At 36.8% G+C, this 17,452-nt stretch overlaps 1 protein-coding gene across 2 annotated transcripts in view; it reads right to left on the bottom strand.

Annotated features, from left to right (window-relative positions):
• Positions 1-2,552: 2,552 nt before the first annotated feature.
• The window catches only part of ARHGAP42 (Rho GTPase activating protein 42), a 254,950-nt gene continuing 240,050 nt past the window's right edge, over positions 2,553-17,452 (bottom strand). For both annotated transcript variants that reach the window (XM_079101943.1, XM_079101944.1), the window contains 4 exons: positions 17,016-17,172; positions 14,729-14,791; positions 5,562-5,641; positions 2,553-5,140 (listed from right to left, as the gene is read on the bottom strand). In XM_079101943.1, coding sequence (XP_078958069.1) covers positions 5,052-5,140; positions 5,562-5,641; positions 14,729-14,791; positions 17,016-17,172 — 389 coding nt within the window. In that variant the 3' untranslated portion in view covers positions 2,553-5,051. The remainder of the gene's footprint in view (positions 5,141-5,561; positions 5,642-14,728; positions 14,792-17,015; positions 17,173-17,452) is intronic.

Raw genomic sequence — 17,452 nt, 5'->3', positions numbered from 1 at the left:
GTCAATCATTTTCATATTTATTACTTAATTTGTCACGTTAATGGTTGCAAAGAAGCTCCTAGTACTAAAATACAATATCTAAATATCCAACTTTTATATAAACTATAGTACCTCAAATTTTAACAGTATATAAATAGTATTCTGAATTAAAAACCCAGGCGTCTTCCCTGCCAAACTTCCTACCGTAAAGGTTTCAGCTCAAAGTTCAAAAAGGACTTATAAAATTCCAGCCTTCAACACGTGATGATAATGTGGATTTTAATGTAACTCATATGCAGGCAGTATTCTTAGGTCAGATATAGAGGTATCATTCTCTGCAGAAAGAAGGCAGTTGATCTGGTGGGTGTAAAACCTGTAACATGCTGTCACATAGAAAACAATGCACCCTTTTCACCTAAGACACTGACTGGATTCAAGGCACAACTGGGTTGCTCTCAATCCTGGCAGGGTATAGACTGTGAGAAACACTGAGATGATACAAAGGGAATTTCATTAGAGGCAGTTTGGGCACCTTCAGCCTCCACCCTTCTCCAACACTGAAGTTCCTCAGGCTGCCCTGTACATGAGCATCTTGAATGGAAGATGCTTGTAATAACTAAAAATGGTCTGTGTCTTTTGGAACTATTTCAATAAATACACAGATGCTCAATCTCTATTTAGCACTAGTACATATTCACTCTTGACCTTGGTCTCTCCCTCATTAGTGCCTAGGGTGAAGTGGTGACCTGCTGGACTCCCTCCCCATACAAACAGCTTCTAAACATTGGTCTGGGACATACCGATTTGTTTTCTGTCAATGGATTACTGTGAATGCTTCATAATATTAAAACAATGAGTGCAGTTGCTCTAAAATTATGAAAAAGCTTTTTCATGGATGTTATCCTCTAAAAGTCCACACCATTCATAATCCTGAGTTTTCCCAAGGTTATCACCAATTCAATCTGCACATCTGATGTAGAAAGGTAATGGAAAGGATGGAAGCAGACAGTGCATGTGCTCAGGAAACTGAGACTAGCTCATAAATACTTGTCATTGAGTATGTGAATCAGCAGGAGATAGGCTGATAAAGATTGTTCAGGAAGGTTAATCTTGTTTTTAAACGTGTTTGGATTTCAGAAGGTAATATCAAAGTAAACAAGGCAAAATTAGAGAGCAATTTTACCCTAAGGTAGAAACCTTTGCTCAAGAGGAAAATAACTTCTGGACAAGAGTCAAGCCTTTGCTTTTTATTGTTACCAGGAGATATGATTTTGGAGTCTCACCCAACGACTCAAGCTGTAAGTTCCAAATGTATTATGAAACCAAAGAACAAAATCTGATCCTAATCTCGTCTACCTGACTTCAGCTGATAAAGTATAAATCAGACTGGCATTCTTAATACTAATTAAGGTATTATCAATATATATTTGGGGGTATTATGGGTTGAGTATCCCTCATCCAAAATCTGAGACTTTCTGAACAAGCACATGACCCCAGCAATAAAAGACCCCATTCTCTAAACTATTTCATGCACTAAGTTATTAAAAATATTAGATAAAATTAACTTCAGGCTAGGTGTATAAGGTGTATATGGAACATAAATGAATGTCATGCCTCACCCTGGGTCTCATCCCCATAATGTCTGCATTTATATATAAGGTATCTCATATATATATGTAAATATTGCAAAACAATCTGAAAAAAAAAATCCACAACTTCTTGTCCCAAGAATATTGGATAAGGGTATTCAACCAGTGCTACAAACTGAAACTGCCCAAGATGGGGCTCTGAGGAACTCTTCTAAGTTAACACCCACATGAATGACAGCCTTTTCCACCTAGACCTGAAGAATGGGAGTGAGAAGACTGACAGGTGTCAGTTTATAGTAAAAGACTTGTTTTCTTCACAACATAGTCGATTTTTAGAAGGCATGTCACAATGTGTAACTAATTATCACAAATAAGACTTTATTTTTTTCTATTTGGAAATCAGGTAGCTTGGGGGTTATGGGAAATACAAGGTACATATTTTTTTTCTCCACCATCCCTCAAAGAACCAGCAAATGAGCCATGGTTGAGAAATCTGGTTATACTCATGCACAATTACAAAGCATGGAGAACCAACACAACACACAAGCAAAACCACTTACATCACATAAGGAAAAACGATTCCCTCTCATACTTCATGAACATTACAGGAATATAAAGATTATTTCACTTTTCAGATATTCACATATAATACAGAAATATCCTTCAGTTGAATGACTAGTTTCTATAAACTAAACATGGAGTAATGGCATAACAAAAGTCACCTGTGAAATGCATATTCTGTACTCAGGGATATTTTCACAAAACATACAAGATGATTAATTTAGACCCTCAATCTCATGCTCATACTGATTGCACTGAAAGAAGTGGTTTGGGAGCACATTTTTGTTTCAAGGGTTTGAATGTGGCAATTTTAACAAATCTTCACACTTCCAACACAATTATAATTCAGAACGTGCTGCTGTTTTCATGACTGGCATTATTTACTTTGTTGACTAACTAATAGTCCAGGTGTTTTAGAGGACCAGTTCTTGGTGCTTAAAGACACCTTTTCATAGGAAACTTACTTCAAGGGAAAGCAGCCTTAGCTTCTCTCCAGTATATGGCCATGACTTGCTTATACATGTAATCAATATGAAGAAAAATGAACTATTCCTTCAAACCTATAAAGTCAAAACTTTGAAGAAAAGTACATGAACCAGCACGTAGTTCATTTCAGGAAAAAGACCACAAGTTATGCCACAATATAGGCCTCTCTGTTAGAAAGGAGAGTTGGATGTCATACACACATCCTGTGCAGTTAATTCCTTACTAAGCATCACTGGAATTAGCTCATGGACAACTCAGAAGCAGGGACACCCTGTGTCAAAATAAAATGTTGAAATAAAAACTTGAAATTTCTTTATGCAGCAGCAAGTGAAGTAAGATTCTGAATCTCTCTTTTAGAGTCAAATTGGTCTTTGAAAGAAAAGTAATTTGCTTTGAGAGGTCCTAATCTAGCCAGATGCCAGACAATGGTAAGGGTGCTTAAATTGAGGAGGGGCATATAGATCAGGGACTGGTACATTGCAAAGACTACCTTCTGTTCCAGCAGAGGGCAATTACAGTGCCAGCAATGGTGTTACTACTACTGAGGGCCACTTGACCAAGAAGCTCCAGCAATACCTCATTACAGTGCACAGAGATCAACAGCAGGAGGAAAAAGGAAAGGAGAAACATCAGATTTTCACATAACATTACTAATTTTTGTTAATGGTGGAATATGTTTTTCATTCATTTATTTCAATCCACTGATATTTTTCCTGGTTGTGATTCTCCATCTACTGTTACCCTCTTTACCAGTTAATTAAGTCCATTATTTTTACTTTTAAAAGCATAAATGCTCTGAGGCATAGTTGTGTGCATCTTTATTAGCTCTAGAAATGTTAATTTACAAGTAGATGGAATTGAGATTATAATATGTAAAAAGTTTTATACAGTAATTACCTGAGTGTCTCTAAAGTGGAAGAAACAGAAGTAACCAGTTAGTTGTCAAAGCCAAGCAGAGCAGGGCCATGGTAGCTGGTGGCAGGCCAGCCTTTTGGAATCTCAAGAAGAAAGGCTCTTTACCGTATATATTTATAGAAATAATATATTAGAATTATTGAAATAGAAATAATAGAAAAATGGTTGATATATAACCAGTTGATGAATATATAATTAGGTAGCAAATATCTATTTCTATGCTTTATAAATTCAGTGAAATTCCTAGTAAACTAAATGCCATAAAAGAAAATCACATATAGATTTTCTTTTTGTTCAAGATGATGACATAATTTCAAACATTGTCATTTTATGTAATTTAAGAATCCTGTATTTTTGTGTTTATTTTGCTTCAACCACACCTAGACTTTAGGATCCAAATAGCTTTCCCATTAGTGTTTTTGGGAACATGAAAACACATCTGATAAGCCAAAGCTGGATGTCATCAAAATACTTTGACACTACAATGTCACAAGTGGAATTTCAGTTGCATGCAATGAATTGCACTTTTATAATTTTCCCATTGTTATAATTATTCTCTTGTGATACTGTTATGATGCTACTGGTAGAGGATATGTCCATATGATTTATTAGTATATATATTTTAATGTAAAATTTTGTAAAGTCCAGAAATTATGAAGATAGTTTTACACATCCTCTAAAATAGGGGCCAGTAAGTTATGACCCACAAGTAATATCTAGCACACCACAAAAATATCAACTATCAAGCCTTTACAGAAACAGTTGCTGGGCTGAGATGTGGCTCAGTGATAACACTTGCCTAGCATGTATGAGGCCCTGGGTTTGAAAAAGCTTGCTGATCCCTGCTCTAAACTAGTGGAAGTTATCTGGAATTTTAAATGAATTATTTACAGAATCAGTGTACGACTTAATTTGGCTTTTTTTTTTTCTTTTTTACAGACATTATGTATATCATTGCTTTTGAAATATTATCATCTACTTGGAAAACATATAAAATAATGTTAAAACAAAGAGTTATATTTCCTTGAAATGTTTAGGACCAGCAAAACAATCATATATAAAAGGAGTATTATTTTTAAGAAAAAATAATAGATGAACAATTTAAATTGCACTTTTAAGTATTGATCTCAAGCTTCCTCAGAGAATGCCAGGCAGTAAAGGAAAAATCTCAAAATCCATATAAGCAGATTTCTGGGTTCCAAATTTTAAGGATATAGTAATGAACACAGTATTTGAGATTCTACAGTTGCTACGGAAGAGGCATTGTGGAAAACTACTTGTTACCATAAAAAAAGCAAGATGTTTTAAAATAAAAAAGCAGCCAAAAAAGAATGGCCACAATTTTAACATTTTTTCTTTCTCCATTAATAGGGAGCTACATAGTCTGCTGATGAAGAACTTGATAGAAATTGACTGTTTTCATTTAGTGGGCTGATCCCCATATCTGTGTCAGATAAAATCATAGCACTTATTATTTGTTACCATGGATACCATGAAGATACTGCCATCCACTAAATAGTATTAGAGGAAGACAACATAATTTTCTGGGACTAGTCCTGTTTTGCCTTCATAAGTTGCCTTTAACCATCCTGGTTCCACTGATGGGTACACTGGCAAAATAAAGAAGAAAATAAATGTCACTCAATCAACATTAGTTTCAAGTAATTATATAAATACATAAATGGGCACAAATCCACATCAGAGGTAGAGGCATAAATTCACACTGTCAAACAAAACAATGTTATGATCCCTTTAAAGTTGAAATGTTCTTTGTTTTCACATAGACAATCCATGTGTGTTTGTGTAGGCACACATGGTGGGTAGGTTTTTCTCACTTCTATACAAATCAGGCACAGAGACAGGTGTGCACACACACATTCCTGAGGGGAGGAAGTTAGGATCTCATGTAGGTTGTGAGAGGAAGGGACTGGAGCAGAACCTGAGGTGCGTGGCTACTACTTTAGATTCTTACTGCCATACTATTCCTTCACTCTTCCATGATGCACTAGTGAAGGGTATGCATGTACTCACCATTAGAAAATATTGCCCCCTGTGGGAAGGAGAGCTCATGGCTGTGCTCTGCTTTACAGGAATACATGGCTTTGGCTTGGCTGAAAGATCAAGACAATTTGTATAATTTGTAAATAAGCACAACACTCAACTTGAGTACATCTGTACTTAAAACTATTCTGAAAGAATGCTAGTAACTGCTAGTGATAATAGGAATATAATACATACAAAGAAAACACACAAGCAATTCTACATTAATGTACTTTTCACAAACTAAACACAATCATGCAATCAGATCAAGAGATTGAACAGTACTGGCAACAAAAGCCCTTGTATTTCCAGACAATGCCCCTGCTACAGGAACCACATGATTTATAACACACAATATAGGCTGGTTTTAAAGACTGGTATATTTAGTTGTTAGAAAGCTACTGAACAGGCTGTTTTTCAAACTATATAGGAACCAAGGTTCATGGGTACCCTACAACTTTTTTTTTTTTTCCAACTTTAATTTTCAGACAAACTGAGGTGATGTCTAAAAGTTAAAAGGTCTACAAGATAATGGTAGAATAAGTTGAGTGGGTATGATGTAAGAAACACAATAGCTGATAATAAGCAACCAATTATGGCCTCGGGTCAGGGAGATGATAGGGATAGGTGGAGACTTTACAAACCAGAGAGATGCCTATTGCCTATTAAGGGAAGCTGACACACAACTTCTTATAGTCATTTCTATATTTGAATTCATGATCAATGTAGCTAGTTACTCTGATTTTTAAAGAGAAACCAGAGCCTTTGAGTTTTATGTGGGATCTGACTTAAACATATGGGACCTGACACTACAAAGCCATCATCTGAGGCTGCTAATCAAGTTACCAGGCAAGTCCCCTTTACTCTGCAACATTCAATTGCCTCAGGAGGACTTGCAACTTCCCTAACTTCAGCCACTTACATCTTCCACAGACTCCAAGCCAATGTTACCTCTGGTCTGGTTGACTGAGTAACTTTCTAAACATTCTAAAACCTCTAGATTCCCCTTCTGCTTACTTACAGTCTACTACCTATAGAGCAACCAGAGAGCAGTGTTGAAGCAGTCATGTTACTTCCTGATAGCAACCCTTCAACAGTTTCCTGACCTGGTCTACAAACCTTACATCTCCAGGTGTTAGTGTGTCCATCTCTCCTACCTCTTTTCATACCTGCCTCTGGTCACTCAAGATACTCCAGTCACATAGGCCCTTTTCCTCTTCTTCACATATGCCAAAGTCACAGTGGTTCCTCTGAGATGTTTTCCTCTTGATCTTAACCTGGCTGTACACTTCACATTTACCTGAATTTTCAAGAGCTTTGCTGCAGGTCAGGCCTTCCCTGAACATGAACTCTAAAATAGCGCTCAGGCAACTATCAAATCCTCCTGCTCCAAGTCTGTGTGGTGTTGATATTTGGTATTCTGATGCCTCTGTTGATATTTTTGTTATCTTCTCCACTAATTGGAATGTAACCTCCATGGATGATTCCTGATGCTTAGCAGCAACTCAGTAACTATTTGCTAAACAGTTAAGTTAAAAAAAGGCAAGATGCTAGGCTCATTGTCTACATGATGAATCCTCTTAAAGATATAGGAGCCTTGTCTATCCTCCCTGAGGTCCCAGAACACCACCTGCCAAGAAACATCAGCAGTACTTGCCATCTCCCCTAAATCAACAGCACTACCTTATGGCTGCATTTCCCATTGGAGCTAGATCTTGAGTCTTATCCAGACACTTCTAGAATGAGGGTTGGCCACTTTAACTAAGGTTCCCAAAAGTATCTGAAGATTGAAGAACTTAAGGAGGAATGTTCTAGTTCCACCTGCAGAGTCTGCTTCCTTTGAGATGAGTCTTAGGCTGAGGTTGTATGTTTGAAAATCTTGCTCTGGGAGCAGGTTTGTTAATGACAAGAGGCCCAGACAGACTAACTTCTCAGTAAAACATTGTCTGTAGGTAGAAGTGAGGAAGTGGAGACACCCAGGGAAAAACAGGGCTTTACATTAAAAACAAAACAAAAAAACCTAGGTGTGTGTGTGTGTGTGTGTGTGTGTGTGTGTGTGTGTTTGCATGTACACATGGATGTGTTGGTTACAGATAAGTGAGAAGCGGCGGAAAGGGTGCTATCAAGTTCTGAAGACTTCTAAGATTCAGACTTTGGTAATTTTAGATAGAATATCAGTTTTTCCTATAAATCTAGCCAATTATAACCATTTGAGTTGATCAGAAAATAATTGAGAACTGCAGAACCATTTCCCTAAAAATATGTAAATATTTTAAAAACTCACATTTTCTAACATGAGCAATTTCCTCCAATCACACTGCCTTATTTCTTTGAGTGATTTTGATAAATTACCTAAAAATCTACAAGAAACAATTTTGAAATTTGTACAAATGACTGCAATGATGCAATAATAACTTTTGCAATGGTGTAATTTTTAAAAGTATATCTTAAAATGCAACCAAATTATTTTTGTTACTAGTTTGGACACAAATATTCTCTTTATAGTATTTTATGGCCTGTGTGGGGGAGGGGAGAAGCACACAAACTAATCATATTATCAAAAAAAAAAAAACCAGTTTTCTTTAAATGTGTCAAAAATACAAAACATAAAATACTGTCATGACTTTTTGATTATTTGTGCACATGACTATACAGAATTTTCTTCTGTAGAGCTCTGTTCACTCAGCAAAGAGCTTTCATGATTTAATGTGGACTTCTGTGGCAGTGAAGTTTCCTCTCTGAGTGCTAATGCTTCCTCTCTTACTGCCTTGTGTATTGAAGAGGATGTGAAAATAACACTGTCACCTCTTGTATCTCTTCAGAAGATTCTAATATCCCTTTGAAAAGCATTTTGAAAACCCTACTTCTTACCTCACAGAAGAATAAGGTAATGACATCTATGGTCTAAAAGCCATTTCCTCCCTTTTCATCAGGGAAAAATGGCTCAGCCTCATTCCTAACTCTAAAGGCCATGTAATGCTGATCAGTAAACTTAAAAAGGTTTCATAGAGTCAGTGTGCAAAATTTGCCTGTTTTATCTTAAATATAAAAGAAAAAAAATTCAATAAAATCCATATGATGTTTCCTAGGGTTGTTAAACAATGATAAACGCACATGCACACTTGGTATACTGCTGAGAGTTTCGCTTCTGAAGGGAATAAAAGTGCACATGGATAGAAGTAGGAAGATGCCAAAGCAGTACCATATATAAAAGCTAAAAGTAAGAAATCTCAACAATCTAAGTATTCATCAGTAGAGGACTTAATGAACAATATAGAGTACACCAATTCAATTAAGTATCAGGGATCAATACAACTAATACTAGTGAAGAACATGGGCTATGTAAAAAGCACGTGAGGTTAAAACTTGACCTAAGTGTCCTTGGCAAGGGTCCCTAAACTGCCCAGGAAAGTTTGCCAATAAATACTGCATTTATTTAAAATTAGATGTATGTTTTTTATAGGTTGCTTCCCCATTCTGCCCCCTTACCTCCCCCCACCCCACCAAAAAAAAATTTTTGCTGGTTCTGACTTGGACATCTGAGTTGAGTACTGACTGAATGTCTCAATGATAAGGAACTTCCACATGTATGTGTAGGGTTAAGCTGCTTATGTCAAAGGCAGACATACTGCTATTCCACCGAGAATGAAGTAAAATAGTGAGCACCAAAGTCGTTTGTATGCTAAAATATATATATTTTAGTCAATTCATTCAACAATTTTATTGACCATTTATTTTGTGTTGGGTATTATGGTGGACCAATAGTGAATGACACCTCCATGGATCCTTTTGTGTTATGTTTTTCTTTTTCCATTTTTGACATTTTTTATTGGTGCATAATAATTATACATAATAATATAGTTAATTGCTATATATTTGTATGTACATAAAATATGACAATAGTACCCCCCTTTCTTCCCCTCTTCCTGATTTCCTGTGTGTTTATCATAAAGTAGTTCTCAAAGTGTGGTCAGGGACCTGGGGAGGGAAGGGGAACAGATGGGACCCTAACACATCACTGCTTTAGGTGATGAAATGTGTGTGAGAATCTACTTATTTTGTTAGATATCAAAGATATCGGCAAAAAATGTAAAATAATGTGAACCTTTTTATTTTGGAAAATATTATATTGGTAAAAATTATATCATTTGTGTTAATATATAGTGAGTTTACTTTCATTTTAAATAATTAAATATTTTAAAATTTCTCAGTTTAAATTTTTTTTTTTTTTTTTTCGGTATTGGAGATGGAACCTAGGGATGCTTAACCACTGAGCCACATCCCCAGCTCTTTTTATTTTTTATTCAGAGACAATGTCTTGCTGAGTTGCTTAGGACCTTGCTGAGTTGCTGAGGCTGGCTGTGAACTCACGATCCTCCTACATCAGCCTCCAGAGCTACTGGGATTACAGGCATGTGCCAGGCACCTGGCCTTTAGTTTAAATTTCTAAGACAGCGAACAGCAATAGATAAAATTCACATAAATTAAAAACTCTCTTGGGATCCTTAATGATTTAAGCTTATAAAGGTGTTCTGAGAATAAAAGTTTGAGAAACACTGTCTTAAGTGAGATGGAAACAAAATGAAATAGTAATTATCTTCAGGTGATGAATCAGCAAAGAATTACTTCTTTGGTTAACTATTGTTATTATTCTCCCCATGTCCTAAAAGAAGACAAATGCGATTACTTTCAAGATTCCTAACTTCTTTCCTTTTCACAAATGCCATGGGTTCTCTAGCTCACGTGTGCGTCTTTCATGAGTCACTGCTCTACAGCAGTGATAGTAACTCAGTCTCACTGGATAAGACTGTTGAACTTCACTCTTTGTTTTCTGTGCTTTGTAAATATAAACAAAATATTGATCTTGTAGATTATAACTGAAATATTTGATGGTTTATAATAAGACACTTAATTCATATCATTCTCAAGCACTTAATTCTCGATTCAGCCATCAGAAAATATTTGTGTAACTGGGTCAAAAGGTGGGTCAAAAGGTGGGTCTGTTCCAAGTTTTCTTAGGATTCTCCATACTACTTTCCAGAGTGGCTGCACCAATTTGCAACTCCACTAGCAATGTAAAAGTGTGCCTTTCCCCCCACATCCACGTCAACATCTATTATTGTTTGTGTTCTTGATAAAAGCCATTCTAATCGGAGTAAGATGAAATCTTAGATTTGTTTTAATTTGCATTTCTCTAATTTCTAGAGATGTTGAACACTTTTTCATATATTTATTAATTGCCTGTGTGTCTTCTTCTGTAAAGTGTCTGTCCAGTTCCCTGGCCCATTTATTGATTGGGTACTTTGTATTTTTGTTGCAAAATTTTGCAAGTTCTTTATAAATTTTGGAGATAAGTGCTCTATCTGAAGTGCGTGTGGAAAAGATTTTCTCCCACTTTGGAGGCTCTCTCTTCACATTCTTGATTGTATCCTTTGCTGAGAAAAAGCTTTGTAGTTTGAGTCCATCCCATTTATTGATTCTTGCAACTAAAAGCTAAATAAAATTTTTTTTTAAAAAAAGAAAGTATTTGTGTAGACTGCCTGCTTTATAGGACTTCAAATGGACCTGGATCTCCCCTCTGACATAACTGGTTGAAATCAAGGTGACACATTTCAGGGGACAATCTTCCACATATCTTTATAATGGTGAGACTAGTGACGCTGTCCCTTGAAAGTGTTTTATAGAAACAATTGTAAATAAGCAATGTCTGCTTAGGGGCATTTTTCTCCATTCTACTGGTTCTCAAATGTTCATGAACATTAAGACTCACTTGGAAAAAAAAAAAAAAAGACTCACTTGGGAAAGTTGGCAAAAATGCAAAATCTTCAGGCCTCAGTCTGAGGCGTTCTGGTTTATGAGGTCTGTGGTGAAACTCCTTATGTAGTCCACTGTCACTGATCTTGCACGGTGGACACCCCCACTCTAAGAGTCCTGTTTTCTTAAAAATCTCCAATGATGTCTCAGGGGCTAACACCAGTGTCCTCTCCTGATTGCCTACACTTTTCAGCATCTTCGACTTATGGGCAGGCCTCTTTCTGACCACTGCTTTCATTCTTTGCCTGGTTCTTAAATAAAATCATTCCTCAAGGAACAGGGCTTGGCCTTTTTCCTTTTTCACTTAATAAGCCCCACTACTGGGGACCCTTACCTTCGCCCATGCAAAGTAACTGGGGTGCAGAAGTCTCTCCAATGGCATCAAACTCCAAGTTCGCTCTGCTTCCAGCTGCATATTTCTAATGTCCTCACTTGCCCCTAAGGTTCCTTAACTCTATGGCTAAAACTTTTCCTCCCCTGTCATACCCATGTGCTAAGATCAGAAGCTACACTACTATTCTTTCTGATGCTTGGCCTCATAAACCTGGGAGTCTTTTGTACCTGTCTCTTACTGCTAGTATCAAAATGGTTGTCAAGTCATGATTCCATTCATTAAACAAACAAACCAACCAACCAACCCAAACCTGGTAGCTTTTTAATGCTTTTGTACTCTTCCAATTAAGTCCTAAATTTCACCAATTCCATCCACAATAATTGACTGTTTTTCTCCTTTCCACATCCTCCTGAAAAAGTCACTTCATCTGTTCAAATGCATTACTGATCTAATCACCCATGTGCTCAATGACAGTGACTCCCAAAATTTTCTGTTGCTGGAGGCCATCCACTAAAAGCACCAATTGGGTCTCTTTCCCAAATATGGGTAAGTGTTCCTACTGCTTCTACAGATTACACCATTCTTCAAGGTCCAATTCAAGGGTAACCCTGAACTTCCCAGACAGAACAAGAGATAGGCGCTGTAGGAGGTTAACCCTGGGAAATGTCCTCAAGTTCTGCATTATGCAATTGTATTTTTCAGCACAAAAAATATCAGGTGACTCTTATATATGTTCAAATGGCATTAATACATTAATTTGAGGCTTAAATGTCTTAGGCAAGCAATTCTAACTATAACAACAATAATAATTATGAATGTAGATAGCATCTATAGGGCACCTACTATATATTTCAAATACATTGTTGTAAATGTTTACATGTTGTACATGTTTCATTTTATAAAGAAAACAGATCACCAGAATGTGTAACTCCAAGGTTATACAACCAGGAAATGGCTAGACCCAAAATTTCAATGAGGGTCTCTCTGAATCTACAATTCATTCAGTTCCCCTGTGTGTTTTGGGGAGAAGTAATAAGGTCACACACGATGCTATGTACTGGCTGATAAAGGAAGACCAACCTGAATGTATTACAGAGTGAGCTCTAAGTTTATGCTGATGCCTATTAGAAGTGGTTTGGAGTATTTAGAATGTACAAGCATACAAGAAATGGGTTAGGGTGATTGTCAAACATCTGTATATACCTTTAGTAATGATAGCTTTCTGATTTATTTCATTATCGGCTTATTTTCTTAAAGTTCTGTGGGATTACCTTTTTGATTATACTATAATTGGTCCCCTGCCTCTATCTGCAGGTTTCTCATCCACAGATTCAACCAACTAGATTGAAATATTTGGGAAAAATACTGAACATGTACAAACTTTTCTTCTTTTCATTATTTCCTAAATGATATAGTTATAACAACTATCTGCACAGCATTCATATTATATTAGGTATTATAAATAATCTATAAATTTTTAAGTATACAAGATGATGTAAATAGGCTATGTGTGAATACTATGTATTTGATATATAAGTGACTTGAGTGTCTGTGGATTTTGGTATGATGGGGTGAGGGGATCTGGAAATGAATTCCCCTGTACACTAAGGGAGGACTGACTCTTCTTGAGTTTTTGCTGAACAGGTGGACTCTGTTTAGAGCTTCCTAATAAAAGGGCTCCATCTAGTGGAGCAATTCAAACATCTGGCAGGACAGTGTCAAGGTTAAATCCTGCACACTAAGACCTAAAACTGTGACAACCTCAGAGAAATGATGTTTGCACTAACTAGCAACAGCTTGTTTTTTATCACACCTCAACTTGGTAAAAAGGAAGAAGATGAACATGGTGTGCACAGGGGTAAAGGATATGAAAATGCTTTGAGGTTGGCTATATGAATACAAGGAGCCACTCACTGATCATAGCACTAGTTAAATACCAAAGTGATACTACTCTGAAGAGTTAAGTATAAAACAAAACAAAACAAAACAAAACAAACAAACAGAAAAAAAAAACACCAAACTAATACATGAAGGCCCCTATTCGGCTTTCTACAAAACTAAAGAGTTCGAAGGTGACTGTTATCCCTAATAACCAGCATATACCTTGTATTGTGGAAGTATTTAATAAATGCTTGCTGGAAAAGTCCATATATTTTCATAAGATAGATAAAAATTTCTTTAATTGAATGACTTTTATAAGAAATAGCTGATTATCTGATTTCTTTACTCCAGAGCCTCAATTACCCAGAATGGAAAGCTGAAAAGTGTCTGAGTACATCTATCTGAAAAAATCAAGTTTGCTCTTCAAGTTCTGTCATTTACCTGCTCTTTCAACAACAAGCATTTTCTCTAAAAAGAAAATATTAAAGAAAACCCACCTTTATGAAATACTATTATTCAAATTAGAAACCAAAACCCACTATAGACCAGAAGAATCCATGAAGAAGAAGAAGAAAGCAGGATCTTAAAAAGCAAGCACCTTAATAGCAGCAAGATGTAACAATTCATTTCCTTTTAACAATGAAGCAAAAAGTAAAGTCTGGAAACTGAATGAAGTTTTGCACTTAAAAACCGAAGGCGCCTGGGGTAATTAGCTCTACAATACCTCAGCAGTCCTTAAGAATAACCATATTTTCCAATGGATGTTCATGAAGAGTCCTCCAGAGAAACTTATATAACTTTTAAAAGCTAAATATGTGCTTCTAAAAATTGTTCCCTAAATGAATGTAATCAAGTATGTATAAAGAGTTAAGGCAACTTCTGTCTTTTAGGAAATCTGTTTAGAATTCTTTCACAAAAACTTTAGCAAATGATGCATCACTGTAACAACTGGAGACCTAAAAGATAATTGCAGACAATGTCTCCTGGAAAAGGGCTAGTGGACATGGATGTGGCCATCTGCAAAGCTGAGGGCAGAGCTGTCACAGAAAATGTGTCATGTCAACACATGACAACAATGTCACCACCAGTTTAATATTTTTTAATGCATTTAAAGTTTTTGAGAACTTACCGCCCAGAAGAAACTGGCTTAAGTGAACCAACATTTTCAAATAGTTGGGCCTTTGCTGCCACTCTGAAAAAGAATTTTAAAATGCACATTTCATAAAGTCAGTCAGAAAGTCATTCTGCTCAATGTGAACTCAGGGCCATTATCAATTAAACAAAGTAACAACAACAAAAAGACTAATTGAGAACTACCACCAAAACTAGAACCAGATTTTAATTGTTTTGTTTTAATGTGAAAAAGATTTTTAGCTCTAGCCTCCAGCTCAAATATCAGACTACAATAAACCTACAGCTACCTCCCACAGGGCTCTTACTATCCTTATCCTTTTTACTTCAGAAAACTGAAGGAACAGTAAAAAGAACGTTTTCTCCTCACTCTGCTCCCAGCAGGCAGCATGTTATTGACTCCTATGGAGCCACAAGGAAAGAATCAAAGAATGAAATCAACATGACAGGAGAGGTGTTCGTTCTGACAGCTAAGAAAAAACAATACTGATTTCATGTGTCTTTTATATGTGAACATATTTCTTACAAAGTGAAAAGGATAAACCCTAAAAACATGTTCAATGAATATATCTGTGAACTCAAACATGGTTTCGAATCCTGAAGTGTGTGGGAAGAGGCCAGTTCCAATCTGAAGAGGTGAGGCTGCTAGGTGTAGAACGACATCAGGGCCCTCGATGATCAAGTCCGTATTTACCAGAAGAGAATACTGAATTTCTTAAATGATATTCTAGACTTTATCTTAAAATCTATATTATTCCTTTAATCAACACACTCTTCTCACAGAGCCAAGCCATCTGATAATCTTGAGGCTGACTTACACCTAATATAGAACACACACTCATTTAAATTTCTACTTTAACTAAATCAGTACAATCGTGAGACAGATACTCTTCTCTTTCCTCCACAAAGAGTGGAGTTCATACTCTCTCATCTTCTTGGACATACTGGTTTAAAATTTAATTTCCTTTAATGTCTGGAACTATACATTCTAGGAAGTATACAAAGTTAAAAAATTACACACACACACACACACACACACACACACACACACACGACACTGAATTTTTGACCAAGAGAGATTAACAAGTGTTGAGTAAGGCACTCTGCAACTAAAGGTTTTTGACAAAGACAAGGATGGACAAATGAATTCAAGACACTGTTCCTATGGGAATAGGCTTAGTACAGTGTCATACTGAGAAAAGGCACATGTACTAGCTCAGTGGTGGGACACGTGCTTCACATGGGCAAGGCCCTGGGTTCAATCCCCTAAAAGAGCCAAAAAAAGAAAAATGAAAGTCTTACTGGACTATTAATGAATAATTAAAATGCCAGCAATACCATATTAAAAATGGGTTTGATGCTCTTAAAGTTTGAGAACCCTGTGTTGGAATCCTAGCTCTGCCACTTAACTAGCTGAGAGTGTGTGGACCAACTTTGTTTGTATGTGGTCCTGGGAATTGAACCCAGGGACTTGCACATGCTAGGGAAATGCTCTATCTCTGAGCTACATCTCAGGCCCTAGACCAACTGCTTAAACTTTCTAAGTCTCAGTTCTCATCCCCTCTAAAATGGGGTTTATGTTACCTGTTTCAGAAGGACACAGTGAACCTCAAAAGAGGTAACATAAGTAAAGACATCCAATAGGAGTTCACAGAACTTTAGGAAATGCTCAGCAATTCTCGGGAACACAAAATGAAAGGGATGGAAACGTTTCCTCTCTGGATTTTGCTGTCCTGTTTCCCTTTTGTTCCTTGTTGCCCTTTTTGGTTCCTGTCTATGTACCTTGTCCTATCAGCCTTTACACTTCTGGTCATTTCTTTTGACCACAAGTACTGTCCTCCCTTTGTCTTTCATGTTCCTTGTTCTTGAATTTGTTTACATCAGTGAGGACTCAAGTAGGGGAGACACAAGGTGGATAGAAGACAAAAACCAACCCTCAAGCTACAGAGCAGCTGTACTGGTAACAGGGAGAGGGGAGGTGAGAGATAGATGCATAGCTTTTACAGGACAGTCCTACAGGACGCCCTTGACTATACAAGTATTTTCAGGTCCTTAAATTAAGCCATGGCTCTGTTCAAGGGAAGTGCTGCCCCTTGAGGTTGTTTATATATTCTAAGCCCACAATAACTGCCACATCACTTTTAGAAAAGGATGGAGTCCTACAGAAGTTGACCTTACCCACTGTGCAAATGGGGTAGTTAATTATGAACTCCCGAGGTTCTTTTGAATAGACTCAAATTCTGTGAATTGCTGGGAGACCCAGAACATACAAACTCTCAACTTACACTGAACCAGGTCGCTGATAGCCATTGCTTGAAGCAGTGTCTAGCCTTAACCGTCTGCACATTTTTGGAGGCAGCTCTGGGTTTGGTGTGGCTTTGGCTGTCTCCTTGGAACCTATAGAAGTTAAGCTTTGAATGGATCCACTGTAGCTCTTGTTTCCTAAAAAGAAAGCCCAAGAAAACAGGCAAGGTGCTATTAGACAAAATAATAGCAATAACACGGTACATGTGCATAACAAAAGGAAGCATTTTTCTCCAAGACTAAATGGGAAGGTACAGAATGTTCTTTGGGCACAGCAGCCCATCACTCAGGGAGATCAAAATCTACAGTAATTACAAAGACATCACCTCACAGAGATGGAAAGTTTCAAGGAAAAAGTACAGTGCACAGAAGTTTTAAAATCCAAGCTCAGGAACAAAGTGGATAAGCATCATTAGTT

This window comes from Sciurus vulgaris (assembly GCF_902686455.1).
Source record: "Sciurus vulgaris genome assembly, chromosome: 11".
In the NCBI taxonomy this organism is placed as follows: domain Eukaryota; kingdom Metazoa; phylum Chordata; class Mammalia; order Rodentia; family Sciuridae; genus Sciurus; species Sciurus vulgaris.
This window is presented reverse-complemented; position numbering and strand designations above follow the sequence as displayed.